Source organism: Beauveria bassiana (assembly GCF_000280675.1).
Source record: "Beauveria bassiana ARSEF 2860 unplaced genomic scaffold BBA_S00004, whole genome shotgun sequence".
Lineage (NCBI taxonomy): Eukaryota > Fungi > Ascomycota > Sordariomycetes > Hypocreales > Cordycipitaceae > Beauveria > Beauveria bassiana.
Genome location: NW_007930839.1, coordinates 635,751 through 655,768, shown reverse-complemented (window position 1 = coordinate 655,768; position 20,018 = coordinate 635,751). Strand labels below are relative to the sequence as shown.

Below are 20,018 nucleotides of genomic sequence, written 5' to 3'. Positions count from 1 at the left end.
TAGGCGGATGGTAAAAAAGAAAAAAAAAAAAAAAAAAAGGGGGGAAGTCCAGGGAAATGCGGAGGGTTCTGACCTGACTAAACATGTCAAAAGCACACGGCTCTTAATAAACACGGACGACTGGTGAGTTGCGTGTATCTGATCAGCTTTTTCGTTGACCAGTGTTTCTTTTTTTTGGAGATTGAATCATCATCTTCTTCATTGTTGGGTTTTTTTTTTCTTTTTTTTTTTGTGCTGGGAAAGCAGGCCCCGTCTACTTTTTTTTCTACATTTGTGTGGCGTTGAGCCCACGACTGACATTTGGCGATTCACTGTCCTCTTTTTATTTTCCTTTCTCTCTGTCTAGATGGGCATTGCCAGCAGGCATAGCTAAACATAATGCGGAGTATTTACTCCTGTCTCATAATCAACTATATAGTATATTTCAATAGAAACAATATCCTTTTCCTCTGTGCTATCCTGGTATTCCTGGTCCCTGTTTGGTGTTTTATTAAAAGGTATTCCAATAAACGCCGTGCTTGTAGCCATGTTTCGTTTTTTTTTCTTTTTTACGTCTTTTGTTCTGCCATCACTGGACAAGACCGCATCCTACTCTACTCGTTGACGCTTGCTCTCGGCATCCTCCTCCGCGCCGTGCCCATTGATGCCCCCTTGCACCTCGATCTCGTCACGCGCTCTCGTCCGACCCGCGCCCTCTCCAAGCTCCGCGCTCTCTTCCTCACCGCCCACCTCGGCGCCCGGTCCAATCCAATTGCCCTCGTCGTCAAAGTACTCGCTGACATTCTCCGCCGTGATCCAGCCCCCACTGCCGGGCATTGGCGGCGGCAGCCCGCCATCCGCGGCGCCGCGCAGCACGCCCTGGAACCCCTCGAGAGCTTCGTGCTGCTCGGCGCTGCCCTCAAACACGATGCGGTCACGGTAGTCGGCGTCGTCGTTTTCGTCGTCAGCGCCGGCCGGGTCGGGATGAAGGTTGGAGCACGCCGCAATGGCTTCGTAGAGCTTGGAAGCGGTGTCGGTGTCAGATGCTGCCGGGGGAACAATGGTGAGCTCGATGAGGCGAAAGTCGTCATCGTCAGAGGAGCCCCTGTCAGAGAGCTCCAACTGCATCCAGACGGCGGGTGAGCTGGAGGGGAGCTGCTTGATGGCGTGGATCGAGATGGAGGGGTAGGGTATCGAGACGCCAGCTTCGGCGGCGGGGCTAAAGATGGTAAAGGTTCTGGTCAAAGACGACATTGTTAGCTAGAGCTATTGGCGGGGGAAAGAAGGTAAGAGGAATCGGCAAGTGTATAAACGTACTCGGAGGTGACGTAGACGTCGACCTGCTGCTCGACGAGCTCTTCCGCGTCGGCGTCGGCGTCGGCGGGGGCAGGTGAATCAGCGGGAAAAACGGCCAGCGCGCCGCCGGTAACCTGCTCCTTGGGCGCCGAGGCCGCAGCGCCAATAATGTGCAGATGCAGCACGGGTTTGCCGTCGACAAAGGACTCGGGCGTCTGCGACTGGTACTCGGCGAGGGGCAGAAAGTCGGCCAGCGACGGCGGGGTGCGGATCGTGGTTGCAATCATTGTAGATATTTCGCGATACCTCTAGCTACGTTATTGCCGATCTAACCAGGAGCTGGGAAGAAAGAAGTTAAAAATAAAAAGGACTCGGTTGCAGGCAGGCGAGGAGCGCTTGCTAGAGCTTAGCTTCCTGGATCGCGGGGGACAAGATGAACAAAAATCCGTTCGCGTTTCAAGGTGGGGCAATGACATGACCGCGCACGCGCGTGGCCTTGGATCTGCGACAGCTTAGCTCTTGCAACATCATTGATTGACTATTGAAAAATCCGCAGCAGCCTCACCGCGACCCAATCGTTGTCGATTTGAACACGAACCGACCAAAGGGCTCCAGAGACCGGTTGTGCAGCCCGATTAGTCGCATCGCTAAGGGCCTGCGGCTGCCGTCGCAAGTGACCATGTATAGCCATCGTAAGGACATCCAACCTCTTCCATTGTCTTCTAGGACGCCCGCTCACCCTTTCAACAGGACCCCATCCTCTCCTCGAGCAAGTCCCACTCACCGTGTCCCCCTTTGTCTCGCTGCCGACCGCCACGACCCTCTCGTACACGTACAAGACGATGCCGTCCAACATCCCCCCCTCTGCCCTCGGCATTCCCAACGCCGACACCACCGCCACCACCTCCTCCTCGTCATCCGGCCCCACGAGCGAACTACAGCAGCAGCAGCAGCAGCAGCCGAAACCGCGCTTCATCGTCTCGCAGTCGGGCAACGCCGCGCACCCCGACGACATTGTCGCCTCATGCCAGGCGCTGCACGCACACGTGACCAAGATGCAAGAGGACGCGGACCGCGAGCTGCGTGCGTTTGAGGAACGCATTCGCGAAAGAGATCTCGCGGAGAAGAGGAGGCTGGCGCCGGGATGGCTGGATAGCGACGCGCGGCTGCTGCAGCCGGAAAAGGGCAAGGCGGCGGCGGCGCAGGCGGAGAATGAGTTGATGGTGGGTGAGCCGGTTGCGGGACAGGCTGGTGGTGCGGAACCGGCGACGGACGAGGGGGCGGCGCTGGACAGAGCCTTTGGTGGGATAAGCTTGAGATGAGTTGGATTTTGGAAATTCATATTGACAGATGTTGGAGCGCTTTTTAACGACGCGGCGTCTGTCTTGGGTGTTGGGAGTATTTCATCTTTTTCACTTGGAAAATCTGCTGGAACAATAATGACAGATACAGAAGCAAGTGTTTTCAAAGTGGCACACAGCTTGTATTAGGTTTAAGAGTACTAATTGAATTTACACACTAGCCGTCCAATTCGTTGTCGGGCCGAGTTTTGAGAAGGTTATACAGCTTATTAGATCATGTTGACAGCAAAGAGGGCGACGGCACCAGCAGCAAGCATGGCAGGCTTCTGCATGTTGGCAGCGCCGACCTGGATCTGGGTGCTGGTGGTGTTGTTACCGGCCTGGGAATTTCATGTTAGGTGACTAATTGACAAGCGAGTACAGCTTTTTGGAGTGCTTACAGTGTGAGAAGCGCTGGCGGTAGGCTTGGCGGTGGTGGTGGCGGCCGAGGTAGAGTGCACCTGGGACGAGCCGGTGGCCTGGGAGGCGGTGGTCTGAGGGGCAGTGGCCGACTGCGAGGTCTGGCCGGGAGCAGAGGGCTGGCTGGCGGCAGAAGACTGGGTAGCCGGGGCGGAAGAGGCGGGGGCCGAAGATGCAGGAGCAGACGAGGCCGGGGCAGAAGCGTCAGTCTTGGCAGGCTCCGAGGGAGCGGCACTGCCGGCGCCGCCAGAAGGCTTGGGGGTGGACTCGAAACCGCACTTTTCAGCAGCGGCGCCGACCTTGGTGCCGTAGTGCTTCCAAATGTCGTAGGTCAGGGCGCAGTCGAGGCAATTGCTGAGGAGGCTCTTCCACTTGGCATCCGAGCAGTAGCCTTCCTTGGCCGAGTCCTGAATGGCGTAGCCTGCAATGGTTTTGATATTAGAAAGGTGGACAGAAGCTTATGGGGGAGGGGGCGAGAAGGGGTCAGCAGAGCGAATACATACCGCAGTTGGCGTGGCATTCATAGGCAGGACCAGACGTTTGACGCTTGGAGAGGGGGACCGAGGCGGGGAACTCGAAGCCAATACTGCCGGCAGAGGCCAGAGAGACGGCGGAGCCGACGGCGACGAGGCTGGCGACGAAGTGCATTGTGGAGGAGGAGGAGGAGGAGGTCTTTTGCTAATGCCACAGAAAACGAGGGACTGTTGAGCGAGTGTGTCTGAAAACTGGCCAAACGGGAATGTTGTTGGATGGGAAAAAGGACCAACACGACGAGAGCAGAAGGCCCGGAGCGTACTTATAGCGAGTGGCTGGGTGTTTATGAAGGAGGACGGAAAAGATCCAAAAAAAAGGAGTCAGGGGCAAGGGAAGTGGAATGCACAAAACCATATCCGTGCTCATCTCTCTACTGGTGCGCAGAAAGCGACAAACGGTCATGAACATGCGACGCGCTACAACTGGAGTCGCCTTTTCGGACGCCGACGGGGTAAGGGCCGGACATGCATGGGGGGGGGGGAGGAGAAAATCGAATGGGCTAGAACCGACGAAACAAGAGCACCATCAGGAATGGATTATTTAGGTAGTGGCCACAGCTGGGCAAGCGGCAAGCCACAGAACGGTAAAAGCTCGTGTGGTTGTTTACCAGCGTTGCAGACAGACATGTCAGAGGGCAAGAAGAGATCCCTGTCTTTTGCTGCTTCCAGTGTGTGTGTGTATGTGGAGGGGCGAGGTGGATGATCTTTATTGGATGTTTTGTTCCCGACAAAGAGTGACCCCCCGCCTTGTCTCGGAGGGGGGCAGGCAATTTGGGCATGAGCTTCCTGTTTCGGGGACGATGTTTCTTCGGCATAGAGTATACAATTTGCCGTGTTGCGTATATTAACTCATCTACTTCAACTACTCATCTTCTTCTTTTTTTTTTGTCTTTTTGTCTTGGTGCTGGCCTTGCACGATCAAACGCGACGAGAAGTCGGATGTTGCTGCTTAAAGCTTGTTCTGGAGCTGAAATGCACGGGCTGACATTTTATCGAGCCACTCAGAATACTGGGTGCACAAGATTTGAAAAAGAGTTAGAAAAAAAAAAAAAAAAGCAAGAATTCCCTCAACGCCAAGACATGTATACCGGGGGAGCATTATCGCTTCCATTTTTGCAAGGACAGGGCCTTTGGGACTTTTGAACGGCGTCGCCGTTTTAGTCGCACTGGTGGGCGGACCCCGTCAACAGCAGCCCCATGGCGGGTTCCACCATGACCAATGAGATGATGTGAATCCATCTAATCAATGAAAGTGGCATCTAATCAGATCATCTGATAACTTTTCAAGAAAATACTTGGGTAGCGAGACATTCCTCAATATCGGCCGTACATCCCCCGAAGCCCTTTTTTCCACACCACTTTCTTTTTTTTCTTCTTCTTTTTTTTTTTTTTCAACATCTCCGCACCTTGTCAATCTCCACACCACCTCTGCAAAATGCCATGCCAGCCTCCCTCCCTCCTTCCAGTCTGCCCGATATTCGCCTGCAGGGTGCAACAGGAGGGGGTCGCAACGCGGAAGAGGGTGGTGGGTGTGGTTTGCCTGTCCACTCTGGTCTTGGCCCTCTTTCTCGGCCAGTCATGCCATTTTTCTTTCCATTCGCATCCATTCATATTCCACATGGCTCGGCAAAATGATTTGCTTTTTTTTTCTTTACTGCATTTTAAATCATTAGCATTACCTTGCAGCGTGGCAAAAGGTGGATTCCCCCTCCCCCCCAGTGAACCTGTTTGTCGTGCACGGGCTTGGCTTTTGGCTTTTTCTTGGCTTTTGCTTGTAAAATGTTCCCCATCGGATTCAATAAAACGCCACAAATTCGGATTGGCAGGTGATGGGCTCGGCTTTAAACTTGCCCTGTCAAGTGTGGGAGCCCCGAACGAAAGAAGAAAAAAGACGACGGAAGAAAGGAAAAAAAAAAAAGGAAATCATGAAAATTTCTTTCTTTTTTTTTTCCTTGTCCAGAAGCAGTAGTCTCGTAAGAGGGGTGTGGCAGCCATGTCTTCATGATCATGTTAGTCTGGTAGGTATTAATGTCGGCGCCATCCCACCTACATACATGAGCCTGCCCGTCTTTGGAAACTCGCGTGCGTCTTTGTCTCTCTCCTCTCTCCTCTCGACCGCTGCTTCTCACGTAACCCCCGCCCGGCCTCGACACCTATTCTTGCTGTTCTTTTTTTTTTTTTTGCCCTCGCAGTTTATAGGTCAAGAAAACTTGCTGCAGCCATGCTTCGTCTTACAACTCTCGCTGCCGTATCGGCCATCATGGCCACTGGCGCCTCTGCCGCCGGTATCAGAGCCGCGGCCAAGGGCCCAATGACATCCGAGACGATTGGGCCGGCCGCTTTTATGTGGCCGCCTGACAGAGTCTGGTCCGCCGACGCCGACAACACGGCTCCCTGTGGCTCGATTGCCGGTGTTGGAAACCGCACCAGCTTTCCTCTCCGTAAGTCTGGTTCTTTTTTTCTTTTTTTTTTTCTTATTCTTACCGAAATGTTACGTTGCCAGCCGTTCGTGTTCTAACCAAGCATCACAGAAAGCGGCAAGATTGCCCTCGTCGCCCAGGATGAGTCTTATGACCTAGAGCTGGCCATTTCATATCTCCCTGGTAAATCACCTCGAGACTCGTCCTAATGAAACTAGACAACTAATAGAAAAAAAAAAATAAACAGAACCAAAGACCAACAGCGACTTCCACAACCTAATCAGCATGGAAGCCTTCAAGGACATCAAGCTCGGCCACACCTGCGTCACACTCCCCGACGCCGCCGCCTCGGTCCAAGCGGGCACCAACGCCACGCTGCAAATCAAGTACATTGCCGACTTTGACAAGCCCGAGAATCAGACGTTTTACGCCTGCTCCGACATTACCTACGTCGAGCTCTCCAACTTTAGAGAACCCATCCCCTGCTTCAACGCCACCGAGCCCACCGATTCCAGCAAGACGGGCAGCGGCAGCGGCGCATCCTCGACTGCGAGCGCCTCGTCGTCGCCCAGCGCTGGCGGCAGCAAAAAGTCGGGTCTTTCTGGTGGCGCGATTGCTGGCATCGTCATCGGCTCCGTTGCGGGCGTGGCGCTGATTGCCGCTGCCGCCTTGTTCATCTTTCGCCGCAAGCAGCAGCGTCTGCGTGTCCTCCGCCAGCAAAACTCGGAGCGCGGCAAGTGGGCGGCCAATGAGCAGTCGCGTGACTCGCAGTCGCAGGGAAGCGTTCGAATGAACAATTTGTAGTGTTTGTGCAGTGTGAAGTGAAAGGGGGGGTTAATGAGTGAGTGTGGGGGAAAAGGGCAAGAGTGGTGATGATTGCAATGATGTTACAATTTTACCCAAGAGCGTGTTGGAATTCGATTTTATAATGAAGCCCTTCGTATGATGGTCTGACGTGTAAACTGAAATGATGTCGATACACACAAGTTTTACTCTTTTAATTTGATTCGTTCCATGACACACAAGTCTCGGTGGTTTTTTCAACGTGCACGGAAAAAAAAACCAAGAGCAGCAATGTAAGCTCATGGCAGATGAAGAAATAACATGAAAAGTTACAAGCACTAGTGAATCCCAATCTTGGACGCGTATACATCATAAAAAAAAAAAAAAAACCACAAATTGCTACATGATACATCCCATCAGTCCCTATCCGTCGTGTGGAAAACCAGCGCGCGAATCTCAATACTCTCCCGCGTCGGCGCATCCGCCGGCGTGGCCGGATCCTCAAACGCGGTATGCGGCACCCTCCGGGCCCTCCCATCCGTCTTGCTATCAAAGCACTTGATCAGGAGCGCCTGATTCGGGGCGAGCCCGGATCGGTAGTACCATTTCTGGCCGGGGCTGTGCCGCACGCTAAACGTCTCGCCGTTGCGGTTCGGGTAGATGAGCTGGCGCGGGACGAGGTCCGTCTCGGGCACCGAGTGGGCGTCGGCGACGGCGAGCGGGTCGCGGCGCACGGTGCGGATCGGGCGCCAGACGTTGATGATTTGCACGCGCCCGCGGACGAGCTCGTCGGCTTCGAGGGGCAGGTGGTGCGGCACGCGCGACAGAGAGGCGGCGTAGGTCTGGTCAATGTGCACCTGCTGCACGGGCGGGCGCGCCGTCTTGTCGAGCTTGGTGCCGGCGGGCACGCGGCGGATGGTGTGGTCAAAGATGAAGACGCGGTCGGCGCCGGTTCTACGAGCAGAGAGAGAGAGCGTTAGAGGAGTGGGTTGTTCGTGGAAGTATTGGGGCAAAAAGAAAAAAAAAGTATTATAGTGATGGTTTGAAAGAACCATGTTGCGATGTAATAATGGTGCCATGACATGGTTGTCCCACTTACACGTCTTTGAGCAGCTTTTCAGTTTCGGCGTAGTAGCCTGCCTTGATTTGCTCATCGTCGACAAAGTCCCGCTCCGTCACGGCACGCTGGAAAACCTGGAAGCCATTACGGTCGAGGGTGTACTTGTCCTCTTCGCCGGCAATGTCCTTGATGAGCACCTGATGCGTGTCCTTTTTCTGCTGGTACGTCTCGGGCTTGTCGACGTAGGTGGGAGGCGGGGGAGAGCCGTCGGCATTGTCGAGGTAAAAGTTGAGATTGGCTGTAACGTCGTGCTTGGGGACGCGGGAGTCTGCCTGGTGCGCAATCTGCACCCGCGGCTGGGTGTTGATGATGGGTGCGCTTTGGACTGCGGCGGCGGCCATGTTGCTGGTAAAAGAGTAGATGCACGTTTAAATTCAAGGGTTGAAACAGATATAGGTTTCCCAGTTTATAAGGCGAGAATGGATGACATATGCCTGGGGTAGAAATGGATTTTTATACCCGAGCATCGGGTCATCGTTCCCCAGCACGTCATTAAAGAGCAGATCATGGTAATACCCGGATTGATAATCACCAACTTTGGCGGCTGCTGTGACACCAGTCCCTAGCACGTCAGGGCATTTCAGCCACACAGAGTAAAGTTGCAAGGCTATTGCCAACGAAAGCCCGCGTCTTGGGGGGTCTTGATTTGAAATGCGTGCGGAGTTGGGGGCTTTGTCATTGCAGGGCAGGGCGATCGCGCCATCTCACACCAATGATATCGGGCGCGGGTAACGTGGGCGATCGGCATATAGTATGTATCAGACGGCCCCGCGGACGAGCCCCTCTTGAGGGGATCGGAGACTTTGTATAATCAGGCCGGTTTGGGCCAAGGCATCTTTGATAGGACTTGGTAGATGCAGAATACTTTGCCGAGGCAATCTTTTAAAGGAAACTCTGTGAATGGCTGACCTGGCGAGATGAGGGTGGAATTGTATACCTTTTGTCATCTCGGTCATTACCAATTTCTCGCGTTTTTCCTTGAATGTTTTGTTGTCTCATTGATTTTACCGTAGCCACGGACTCATTTATTGTACATGGCTATACAACAATATGATGTTGATCATCACTTGCAAGAGTGTGATGCAATGGCAACCCGCCGGCTATGTAGTGAGGAGGCTTTTTGATTGTCAGTAAAAAAAAGGAAAAAGAATACATTGATATAATCTAGAAAAAAAAAAAAAAAAAAAAAAAAGAATGGTTCAGACTAAAGACGATACATAGTAATATCAAAAGAATTTGCAAAAGTTTCAATTCATCAATATGTACTAAGAGTGTGATATATTCGGGTACTTGCTTGCGGCCTTGGAAAGTCAGGCCTGAGCAAGTAGCCTCTTCTCAATGCGCATGCAATAAAATACCATCATCAAACCTTGAAAGAAAACAGTCTATTCCCTTATTGAAGAGGCTTATGAATGAGCTTTGTAATTGTCGTTCCGTCCGGCAGAATGGCGTCCTCTTCCTCAAGGCTGTATCCCCACCACCGGGGAATAAGCACTGTCCAAACGTACCAGTAAACTATGCTGATCAAGACCCTAGTTATTGTTACTGTTAGCACATTGCATATGACTTCCTAGAGACAAAACGTACGTCGACATGCCGACTATGGCATACGTGGCGTAGAATAAGCCACCCGTGTATTTTTCTTTGGGCGGTACAAAGGGCGCCACCAGCAGCGCGACGCTCAACAGAAGCTTGACTGTGACTGCAAGGAGTGATGCCTTGTAAGGGCGATGCAAGTCTGGCTGCTTGTACCGCAGCCAGAGTAGTCCGACCGCAATCGCTAGGCCCGTCAGCTGCCCTGCATAGCCTTCCACCTCGAGGATGAAGGAGTAGATTCTGCCCGAGGGCGGCAGCACAATGATGAGAAAGGATGGAATATAGTTTACGATGAGTCCACCAAAGGGCGAGTTGAAAGGCTTGGTCGATGAAAGCAAGTCGGAAAATGGTAAAAAACCCTGACGGGCTATTTCGTGCTTTAACCGTGCCATGGCAAAGACTACCACGAGCACGTTGCCAAAAGCCGACAGTGCGACAAAGAGAGGAAGTACTCGACCGCCAAGACCAGATCCGAATATGCGTTGAAAGAAGAGGGCGGCAATCAGCTCGCCGCTTCCTTTAATCTCGTCTAGCGGCACGACGAGAAAGTAGGCAATGTTGATGAGAAAGTACATGATGCATGCCGTGACCAAGGCTGTCCTGGTGACGGAGCGCAGAGTCCGCACCGGGTCCTTGACCTCGTTGAGCACGTTGCTTATGTTTTCAAGGCCCGAGTACGAGTAAAAGACCTTGAACAGCGACGTGCACAGCACGCCCCAGTTCCAATTGCTGCCTTCCCAGAGACGATGCCATGTAAGTTGTTGCGACACGCTGCTGCCCAGTGTTGTTGGTACGCCCGTGTCTGGCTGAAAAACCACCACATAGACGCCGCACAAAATCATAAAAATGACAATGCCAATCTTGACCCATCCGAGAAAGTCTTGCAGCTTGATGCCAAACCGCGGCGTAAACAGGTGAATGGCCGTCACCAGCGTGAGCATGCCCACAGCCACATATTTCTGCGCCGCCTCGCCGCCGGCCTGATCGTGACCAGCAACCGCGTAGAGCGTGTACTGGCTAAAGATGACGCAGTTGCTGGCGGTAAAGCCCAGCAGCACGGCATTAATCGCGACGAGCGTCGACGCCAGGAAGCGCGGACGCCGAAACGTGTACTCGAGGTAGACCTTGTGGCCGCCGGACCGCGGCAGCGCCGAGCCGTACTCGAGCAGGATGGCGAGGCCGGCGGCCGTGACGAGCGCGCCGACTACCCACAGCAGCAGCGCGACGCCGGGGCTGCCGACGGACTGGAGGATGGCGCCGGGCGTGGCAAAGATGCCGCTGCCAATGATGCGCGACATGACGAGAATGTACGAGCTGTTCCAGGTCAGCGTGCGGCCGAGCGTCGACGTCTCGGGCAGCACGTCGTCGTCGACGGAGCGCGTCGGCGCGTCTTTGAGTGTGAGAGCATTGTCGGAGAAGGAGGAGGAGGAGGAGGAGGAGGAGGAGGCTACGGTCCGTGTCGCGGTGTACGAAGGCGTGTCTGGCAGCAGCGGCAGCCGCTCATCAGATTTGGTGGCCGTCATGTTGGGCGACGGTGACAAAACATGGGATATACAATAAACAAAGGACCAGAAAATGAAATCTTGGCCAGATGTTGTAGTTTATTAGCAGCAGCTGGGCTTTGAACAAAAAGGTTCTGAACGAGCGCTGTTGATATATACGCGCGCGCAGGGCATGAAACAGTTTCAGTTTTGCACAACGCACAGCGTAGCGGCACAGCAATGGTGCGTATCACCATGCATTTCCCTACTATTGCACCATTCAAACTTGGTTCAAAAAGACTTGCCGTTGGACGGATAGCGATCGCGTCGAAGCGTGGGTTGCCCCATTAGGGTGATCCGTCTAGGATGGCGTCATGGTAAGCCCCAATGTCATCGTCCACCCGCGCGTGCCGTGGTCGCATAGATGGACTAATAAAAGGGGGACTTTTAAAGGGCTAAAAAAACACGGGGAGAGTTATCCCTCGCTGTATTGGTAAAGAGGCGGTTCAGAGTCGAAATATTAGTTGTCGCTGTTTTTTGCAAGTGTTCTATTATCTTGTCATTTGTATTCATTTTGCTATTTTCACATCTACCATTTTCACATGTCTACTATTCACAACTGTTTCTACCATCTCAAGTCGTGCTTGCTCATTGCATCATTATAGCCTCACCACTTCGACTTGAGTAGCCGATAGATGCATCTGTGGTGTATTTGTAATAGAGCTCAGCCTAGTGCGGATTTGGACAACGTTGAAAAGTCCCAATACGAACGCAGCACAAGGCGAACATGTTTCATTCCATCCAGAACCCTGTGAACCACTTACAAGTTACATCTCGCCCAGCTCCACGGCCGATCTAGCGCAGCCAACGGCCGTGCATCCCCGGTGTCAAAAGTCCGCCGCCGTCCCAGATATGCCCGTGTGCATCTCCGCATCTGCAAAGCTCCCATCTGTTGCAACTTCATAGATTCGTACTTGCAATAATTACTTGCAGCAAGAGTAAATTGCCACATACACAATGCTCAAACAAGTAATTCTTTCCGCAAAATTCGCCTCTTTACCGCATTTTACCTGCGCAAAAGCCTGTTAACGTGGTCTTTAGCTAGTCACCTTTGTCCATGACTTCATCTATACCACGTCTATATATAAGTACCTAGCTGTCTGCAATGTATAATGCAAATAAAACAACGACAACTTGTCTTATACTTTGCAAGTAAACACCGTCATGGCTCCTATCCGTACAGCCATCATTGGCCTTTCAGGCAACGCCATCTCATCATGGGCCAGCATCGCCCATCTGCCGTATCTCTTATCAGAGCGCGGTCGCTCGCAGTACGAAATCGTCGCGCTCCTCAACACCAGCGTCGAATCTGCCCAAAACTCCATCAAGCTCTTTTCCCTGCCGCCGGGCACAAAGGCCTACGGCGACCCGGAAGACCTTGCCCGGGACCCGGACGTTGATCTCGTCGTCTGCGCAACGCGCGTCGACGCACACTACAAGGCGACGCTGCCGAGCGTGCGCGCAGGCAAGCGGGCTTTCATCGAGTGGCCGCTCGCGCAGGACGCTCAGCATGCGCAGGAGCTTGCCGAGGCGGCCGCCAGCCACGGCACGCGCACGCTCGTCGGCCACCAGGGCCGCTTTGCGCCCGTCCTGGTGAAGCTCAAGGAGACGCTCGAGAGCGGCCGTATTGGCAAGGTCCTCAGCAGCGATGCGCGTTCGTTTGGCGGCGGTACTGAAGGCCGCGATAAGCTTGGTGCTCGCGGCGCGTATTTTGTGGATCGTGCCGTCGGCGGTAATATATATACCATTATATTCGGACACTGTATGTGATGATTGAGGGAGCATGCCTTTTTTTTTTTTTTTTTCCGTTGATTCTGACAAGTGCACACAGTCTTTGATGGCTTGCAGTACGTCTTGGGGGACTTGCAACATGGCACCGCCCACTTCCAGCTACAGCGACCAGACATTAAGCTAGTGGAACCGACTGGAAAAGTTGTCGATACGATCCGGTCCAACGTCCCCGACCTCATCATCGTGAATGGCACTCTCAACGGGACCGAAACCACGCAGCAGGGCGCCACAGTGTCGCTGCGCTTCCGTGCGGGCGAGCCCTTCAAGGGCGATCCCGCCTTTGTATGGACCATAAACGGCGAAAAGGGCGAAATTCGACTAACTTCCGTCAATGGGCCCACGTTTCACGCAGCAGCGGACAATAAAACCGTGCATCTCGAGGTGCATGATTTCGAAACTGACCAAGTCGAGAAGATTGAATGGGACTGGAGCGGGTGGGAGGCTGAGCTACCCATGGTGGCGCGAAGCATCGGCACGCTGTATGATAGATTTGCCCGCGGCTTGGATGATGGTACAGACGGATTGCCGTCTTTCCAGACTGCTTTGCATAGACACCAGCAACTTGAAGAGCTGCTGAACCAGTGGAAGGAATAGGTGACTATACACAGTTACCTTTTATACGTATAATCATACGTTCAAGCATGCCTGAAATAACGCTTTTGAATCATACTTTTAAAAAAACGTTGCACAGAAACCGGCAACTGGAAAAATTGCAGAATCATAGGTGATGCTATATACAAAGTGACGATGCAGCCCAATGGCAGCTAGCCTCCACCCACGTGCGCCATCATGGCAACTGCAAGAACAGACTAGAGTTTTTGTTTTTTTTTTTTTTCGAATTTGAAGATTTTTCTACCAAGCTTCAGTCTCTATCATAATTGAATCCAAAATATCCTAGAATCTATTCCACACTAAGTCCTCCTCTCATGCAACGAGTTGTGCTAAACGACTCGTCTCAAGCAGTGTCGTTCGGGTCGTCGCCCGTGTCGGCCAAACTTTGACGGACAACTATCATGCTCCAAACACTACCACATGCGGCGCCTTGGCGTAGTCTTAAAATTCAAAGACTATTTCATTGTATTCTCAGATATAGAAGCATGAAATACCTTACATCTCTTGCAATAAACGTGGGCAGCTAAGCTCCATCGCGTGTCTTGGCATGGCTAGCTTCCTGCAAGCCAAGGAAGCTAATTGCTGCAATCCGTCGGTATTATTCTTCTAGATACTCAATAACTTATAGACGGGGAAATATATAATCCCTGATGAACAAGCACGTGCAACCGTGCTTTTGTCTACTGCCCTGCAGACCTACCGCCCACGGTCGCGCGGCATCGACACTGAGTGGACAAACCACCAAGCAAATGACATGCCCCAGCCCATCATTTCAAGCTAATTTATTATGCTTTATTTCGATGCTGTAGAGGTGCCGCAGATAGCCATGATGCCGGAGACATTCTCCGGCAAGCACATGTATATATATATATAAATATATACACATGATCAAAAGACGGACTCCTCGACCCGTTCTCCGCGCCGTGCCACCATCACCACCATCACTCTACAGTCGCGAGACTAACCACTGCCAACATGCATCAATCCGTTATTCTGGCGCTCGCCATGGCCGCTGCCGCCCAGGGCGCAGTTGACAACTCGAAGCTCGATCCTCTGCGCTTCCGACAAGACGGCACGTTTCACATTTCCGTCTTTTCAGATCTGCACATGGGCATGTGTAAGTCCACCAACCAACCAATCCGAAAACCATAAGATTTCCTGTCCCCTCCCTCCCCCCCTTTTTTTTTCCAACTTTTTTCTTATTTTTTTGTAGATGCCAACGTCCCACGTGGTCCAAAGCAAGATGCCAAGTCCGTCTCCGTCATGGCGTCGGTGCTCGACATGGAAAGGCCCGACTTTGCCGTCATCAACGGGGACCTGATCAACGGCGACAGCACCCGCGCCGACAACAGCACGCGCTACCTCGACCAGATTGTCCAGCCGCTCGTCGACCGCAACCTCACCTGGGGCTCGACGTACGGCAACCACGACCACCAGCCCAACCTGTCGGGCGAGCTGCTCCTCGCGCGCGAGCAGACCTTTTCCGGCGCCCGCACGCAGAGCATGGTGCCCGGCGCGGCCGCCGGCAGCACAAACTACTACCTGCCCGTCTACTCGGCGAGCTGCAAGGATGTCCGCTGCTGCGCGCCCAAGCTACTCCTCTGGTTCTTTGACAGCCGCGGCGGCTACTACTACCAGCAGCGCGACCGCCTCGGCCGCGCCGTGCACCATCCCAACTGGGTCGACGAGAGCGTGGTGCAGTGGTTCGCGGCCACGAGCGCCGGCTTGCGGACGCGCTACGGGCGCGTCATCCCCTCGCTGGGCTTTGTGCATATTCCCGCCTACGCGTCGGTCGAGCTGCAGAACAAGGGCGTGCACCCCAACCGCCAACCGGGCATCAACGACGAAAAGGCTAGCCCGCAGGCGCAGGGGTGGTGTGAGGGCGGCGCCCACGAGTGCCCGTATGGCAAGCAGGACACGGCGTTTATGAAGGCCATTGCCGCAGTCGACGGCATGATGGCGCTCTTCTCCGGCCATGACCACGCCAACTCGTGGTGCTACAAGTGGGACGGCGAGCTCCCCGGCGTCGAGGCCAAGGGCAACGGCATCAACCTGTGCTACGGCCAGCACACAGGCTACGGCGGCTATGGAGACTGGATCCGTGGCTCGCGAGAGATTTTCGTGTCCCTTGACAAGCTTCGTGACCTGACCATTGACTCGCATATTCGCACCGAGCTAGGCCAGGTCATTGGTGCCGTCTCACTGAATGCCACGTACGGCCAGGACTCGTATCCCGCGTCGCCCAACGACAAGACATACCTGTAATAGTAGCTCCTTTCATGTTGTTATGAAAAGTTAAAAAAAAAAAAAAAAAAAAAAAAAAAGGTCACATCTATTGATCCAGCGAATTGCCCAACATGAGCGACTGCTGATTAAAGTATTGGGACTCCCAGTCCTCCACAATCGTATCAAAGTTGCCCCAATCTTGAATCGTGTCAGCTTGCAACGGTAGATTGAGAGTCTGCTCAGCAGTCGTCACAAACGCCTGGTGATCTATGGCGCTCTGCGCGTCGCCATTCTGGCCTCGGCCGTTCTGCAGACGTTGGCGCGAGTCGATGAAAGCATTGGCGATGCGGTATAGAGCGGCGCATAGCGTCTTTTGGCGATGAACGAGCTCATATCCGGCGCCAATATCGTCGAGCGTGTCGAGCACCTTTTTCAGCAATTGCAAGTCGTTGGTGTCCGTGTTGGCGATGCTGTGGAGAAAAGTGACAACGTATGGCGTAAAGGAGGAATACATGAAGATCCTAATCAAGTTAATACACGGGTGAAGACGTGTACGTGGCAGGATGGAGACCTACCAAACGCCGTAATATGATACAGTGCCAGGTCCATGTGCAAGCACGGCGGGAAAGATGCGCAGATGCGACTCGAGACCCTGTCGGGCCGCCGCGAAACACTCGGGTGATATGTCCGAGGGCGAGTTAGAGTTTGTGCTGCCACGATGGAGCAGAGTCAGCACCGAGTAGTAGATGACCTCGACAGCCATAAACGTATGCTGGTGCACCATGGGATAGTAAGCATCGGCGCTGTTGACCTGCTTCCACTCCATGTACCATTCGTTGAGCTCGCCAGCAAACTTGGCGACGCGGGCTTGCCGCTTCGAGGGCTCCACAGCGAGAGTGGCAATAGCGCCCGGCGAGTAGATTTTGCGATAGATTTTGCTCTGGATGCGTGAGAAGCGGGTAAAGGATCGCAGGGATTCGTCCCAGACGGCCTGGCGCGGATCCTCGGATATATTGAGCTGCGGCACGTCCACGTCAAAGTCTTGGACGACAGCGGCCCGACCGAGGCGCAAAGTGAGGCCCAGCTCCGAGATGTAGATGTGCCAGAAGAGGAGCCGTCGCTTGTGCGACTCCTCGGGCGGGAGCTGGCCCTTGTCGTTTCTGTGATAGCCCAGCTGCAGGCAGTGCCGGGCGGCGGCCGACACCACGGCTTGGTGGCGTACAATATCGCCGAGCGTGTGAGCATAGTAGGCCTGGACAGTTAGCATCTTGTTTGCGTGCGGCTTGGGCGAGACGTACAGCGAGACACAGCGTCAACGCATTCTCGTAGTTGGCAATGGCAATAATCTCAGCGTCCTCGACACCCCCGTTGAAGTTGGCATCGGTTATCCGCCGATACTTGGCCAGCTCATCGGGGTCAATATCGCTATCACCGCGGGACTGTACCTCCCAGATGGCAAAGTACAGCAGGGCGTTGAACAATGTCAGCTCGCCTGCTGTCACAGGATCCAGAGGAAAGTAAATGTGCTGGCACAGGTTTTTGAGCACGTCCAGGTTTGGTATCGGATGAACAATAAGCAGCAAAGGCTTGGTCCCTACGTCCTAGTTAGCGGCGCCAGCTCTGCGCGTGACATGCCGGATTACAAGACCATTCTTCACTCTGCTTTCGAGGTAGCGTATAATCTTAAGGACAAAGCTAGAAGAGACCTGCTCCCGTTTCAAGATGTGATTCGAGTTGGACGCTGCTTGAGCCGCGTTTCGACTAGTGTTGGAAGACGCTGGCACACTGCTTACGGCGCTCAGGGTTTTGAGCTGGTCGGCAACCTCGCGGGATTCTGAGCTGGCCGGGTGAGCGAGCTCGGCAATCTGGCTGGCAAGGTATGACTGGCGCTCAAAGGACGGGTCGCGCTCGACGAAGCCTGTCGACTCTGTCCATGTCTTTTGGGTGGCGGCCAGCGGCGCGACGGAAGCGCTGTTGTCGTCCCGATTGTTGCCGTTGAAGTCAAAGGAGCAGCGCGGCGACGGCGAAGCGGACAGTTTCTCAAGGGCCTGCTCCAGACGAGCTATGCGGTCCTGCATCTCCTTGAAGGGATTTCCGCTACTGTATACACCCCCACACCCCGCGGGGAGAGAGAGGCCGTACGCGGTCCCCCTCTCCCGTGAGTGTGGACCTCGATTAGCCTGCGATGCTACATCGTGGGGTTAGGGAAGTCCATGAGTGTGGAACTCGAGTGAATAATCAGAAATAGGGGAGATGAGAACGTGATCCGGATAAGTACAGATAAGTATCCACGATTCTTGTACATGAGATGAAAGGGTTTCAGAGTGGCCCGTGTTCCGGGAACCGATCAGAGGCCTTCAACTTACGTGGATGCCGGCGCCGCCACAACCGCGGGACGCCCAGCGCGCGATCCGGGCTGACATTGGATCTTGGACGTAAGACAGTTGGAGCAGGGAAATTCGCGATTGCATCTAATCTGCGATTGATTAACACGAGGGTGCCAATGACATCTACACACGTCCATCTGATCTCGCTCTTCAACCGCACATCTCTCATAATCAGGGCGCTGCGAGCTGGCAGATGAATCGGCAACGGCGGCTTCTAACCTTTCGGACCCGGCAATTGTGGCACTAGTAGGTAGCCGTGGCGATATGTCCCATGTCAGTGATTCCGAGCCTGAGTCCATCGTGAGATGGGCGATTCGCCGAACATACCGCTCGAGGCACGACACTTGGTGACTCCATCATGAACAGTCGAATCCTTCTCTGCTATGCATCAGGCTCCCGGGTCAAGATTTCATGCATGGCTGGAGAATTGAGATGCAGAATGGATAGATAGTCATGATGCGCTGCCGCGGAACGCGCGGGACACGCGGGCCTTTTCCTGGAGGCGGAGTTTGGTCTGCTCCGCTGACTCATCAGGATGGCCTCAAGCTACCCTAGACTTTTGTCCTTTTTTTTTTCTTTTCTCTTTCTCTTGGTGTCTCTCTTTTACTTTTCCATTTTGTCTTTATTTTTATGTTTGTTTTATCTTTTCCTCTTTTGCATACTTGAGTCTCTTTTTTTTGTCCACTCTTGATTGTAGTGATTGAAGACGCGTCAAAGTTACGGCAAAGTAGAGGTCTTATTCATTATTATTAGCGCTACTGGGTATCTATGCAAAAGTATCAAGGAGCTGCATTCGAAATATCAATTGAAGAGTCAATCTTCACTGCCCGTCCACTGTTGCCCAGCATCCATTTGCTCGCTCAGGACCCCCGATTTCTACCCAGACATCCTGCGTCGTCGCACCCGCCCACAAAGACAGTAGCGAACCAGCGAGATGATGACGAGAGTAGCCGCGAGAGTAGCCGCAATGACGACAAAGAGGTAGTATTTGCCAATGGTCAGAATGAGAGCGGCGTCCCATCCGTGCCAACTGCTAGCACCGCCATGAGCCATGAGTGGCGTCGTCACCAAGCCTCGAAGCATGTGCGGCGCCAGTCTGCCATTCTCGTCACCCAGAACGTGCACCTTGTCCAGGGCACGACCGGATACCAGCGCACGCGCGTAGCTCATCCACATGTTGGAAAAGAACATGCAGCCTGCGCTAAACATGTTTTCGACATAAGGTAGACGAATGGGCCACCCCCAATGCACATCATGCGACGGCACCGATCTGAGGAGATGTGACAGAAACGCATGGCCTTGTTGGGATATTATAAATGCATTATTCACACCGGCAGGGTGCGCGCCTGGCGACACAAAGGGGAGGCGCATCAGGGGTGTGCTATCTAGCGCGACCAGGCACGTCACGTCGAGATCGAGGTAGACGCCGCCATAGTGATGCAGAACAGCGTAGCGCAGGACGTTGGCGCGCTGAATATCTTGATAGTAGCCGCAATAGTGTGGAAATACCCTTGGGTAGTGCTGCATAATAAAGTCGGTGGCATTGTCGTCGGTCCAGTGCTTGAATTCCCAGTCCGAGTGTAGCTGTCGGCAGCTTGCCATAGCGTCATGGTATCTGTCAATGTTGACGTTTCCGAGAGCGACACTGTGTATAATCTTGGGCGGCGCTTCGACCGTCAGAGCTGGGGCAGGGTATCTGTATATCAAGTCCGGGTGGCTCTGCAGGAGTGGATAAAATGTGGAATAGGTGCGCGCAATGTCGAGCAAAACGTTCAAATGCTGCTGGATAGCAATGAGGGTAACCAGAATACCGAATATGACAACGGTCCCGACAAGTCGATTACGTATGGCCATGGTTGACGGAAAGGTAGCCTTGGTTTGGTGGTGTTGAAGGATGGAAAGGCAGTTGGAGAGACGGTGATGAACAGCGTCTGCAGCTGAGCTATTCGACAGGTGTATGACAAACTTTTCAAT

At 53.5% G+C, this 20,018-nt stretch overlaps 10 protein-coding genes across 10 annotated transcripts; 4 read left to right on the top strand and 6 right to left on the bottom strand.

The window, feature by feature from the left end:
* Positions 1-588: 588 nt before the first annotated feature.
* On the bottom strand, positions 589-1,562 carry BBA_01999 (uncharacterized protein; the record flags this gene model as incomplete). The annotated part of the gene is made up of 2 exons (XM_008597096.1): positions 589-1,216; positions 1,297-1,562. 2 exons carry the CDS (start codon positions 1,560-1,562, stop codon positions 589-591), a joined length of 894 nt encoding a protein of 297 aa, XP_008595318.1.
* Positions 1,563-1,954: 392 nt separating this feature from the next.
* On the top strand, positions 1,955-2,597 carry BBA_01998 (uncharacterized protein; the record flags this gene model as incomplete). The annotated part of the gene is made up of 2 exons (XM_008597095.1): positions 1,955-1,967; positions 2,026-2,597. The coding sequence occupies 2 exons, from the start codon at positions 1,955-1,957 to the stop codon at positions 2,595-2,597; spliced, it is 585 nt and encodes a 194-aa protein (XP_008595317.1).
* Positions 2,598-2,845: 248 nt separating this feature from the next.
* BBA_01997 (uncharacterized protein) lies at positions 2,846-3,683 on the bottom strand (the record flags this gene model as incomplete). The annotated part of the gene is made up of 3 exons (XM_008597094.1): positions 2,846-2,956; positions 3,017-3,456; positions 3,539-3,683. The coding sequence occupies 3 exons, from the start codon at positions 3,681-3,683 to the stop codon at positions 2,846-2,848; spliced, it is 696 nt and encodes a 231-aa protein (XP_008595316.1).
* A 2,106-nt stretch (positions 3,684-5,789) lies between these two features.
* BBA_01996 (GPI anchored protein, putative) lies at positions 5,790-6,792 on the top strand (the record flags this gene model as incomplete). The annotated part of the gene is made up of 3 exons (XM_008597093.1): positions 5,790-6,009; positions 6,100-6,171; positions 6,236-6,792. 3 exons carry the CDS (start codon positions 5,790-5,792, stop codon positions 6,790-6,792), a joined length of 849 nt encoding a protein of 282 aa, XP_008595315.1.
* A 395-nt stretch (positions 6,793-7,187) lies between these two features.
* Positions 7,188-8,232, bottom strand: BBA_01995 (methyltransferase-like protein; the record flags this gene model as incomplete). The annotated part of the gene is made up of 2 exons (XM_008597092.1): positions 7,188-7,725; positions 7,871-8,232. 2 exons carry the CDS (start codon positions 8,230-8,232, stop codon positions 7,188-7,190), a joined length of 900 nt encoding a protein of 299 aa, XP_008595314.1.
* Positions 8,233-9,284: 1,052 nt separating this feature from the next.
* On the bottom strand, positions 9,285-11,010 carry BBA_01994 (methionine permease; the record flags this gene model as incomplete). Its single annotated transcript, XM_008597091.1, has 2 exons — positions 9,285-9,423; positions 9,479-11,010. The coding sequence occupies 2 exons, from the start codon at positions 11,008-11,010 to the stop codon at positions 9,285-9,287; spliced, it is 1,671 nt and encodes a 556-aa protein (XP_008595313.1).
* A 1,182-nt stretch (positions 11,011-12,192) lies between these two features.
* On the top strand, positions 12,193-13,413 carry BBA_01993 (oxidoreductase family protein; the record flags this gene model as incomplete). The annotated part of the gene is made up of 2 exons (XM_008597090.1): positions 12,193-12,790; positions 12,860-13,413. 2 exons carry the CDS (start codon positions 12,193-12,195, stop codon positions 13,411-13,413), a joined length of 1,152 nt encoding a protein of 383 aa, XP_008595312.1.
* A 993-nt stretch (positions 13,414-14,406) lies between these two features.
* BBA_01992 (calcineurin-like phosphoesterase) lies at positions 14,407-15,696 on the top strand (the record flags this gene model as incomplete). Its single annotated transcript, XM_008597089.1, has 2 exons — positions 14,407-14,548; positions 14,645-15,696. The coding sequence occupies 2 exons, from the start codon at positions 14,407-14,409 to the stop codon at positions 15,694-15,696; spliced, it is 1,194 nt and encodes a 397-aa protein (XP_008595311.1).
* A 67-nt stretch (positions 15,697-15,763) lies between these two features.
* BBA_01991 (C6 transcription factor) lies at positions 15,764-17,735 on the bottom strand (the record flags this gene model as incomplete). Its single annotated transcript, XM_008597088.1, has 4 exons — positions 15,764-16,178; positions 16,233-16,909; positions 16,956-17,251; positions 17,306-17,735. 4 exons carry the CDS (start codon positions 17,733-17,735, stop codon positions 15,764-15,766), a joined length of 1,818 nt encoding a protein of 605 aa, XP_008595310.1.
* Positions 17,736-18,920: 1,185 nt separating this feature from the next.
* BBA_01990 (glycosyltransferase family 32 protein) lies at positions 18,921-19,898 on the bottom strand (the record flags this gene model as incomplete). Its single annotated transcript, XM_008597087.1, has 1 exon — positions 18,921-19,898. The coding sequence occupies one exon, from the start codon at positions 19,896-19,898 to the stop codon at positions 18,921-18,923; it is 978 nt and encodes a 325-aa protein (XP_008595309.1).
* Between the last annotated feature and the right edge of the window lie 120 nt (positions 19,899-20,018).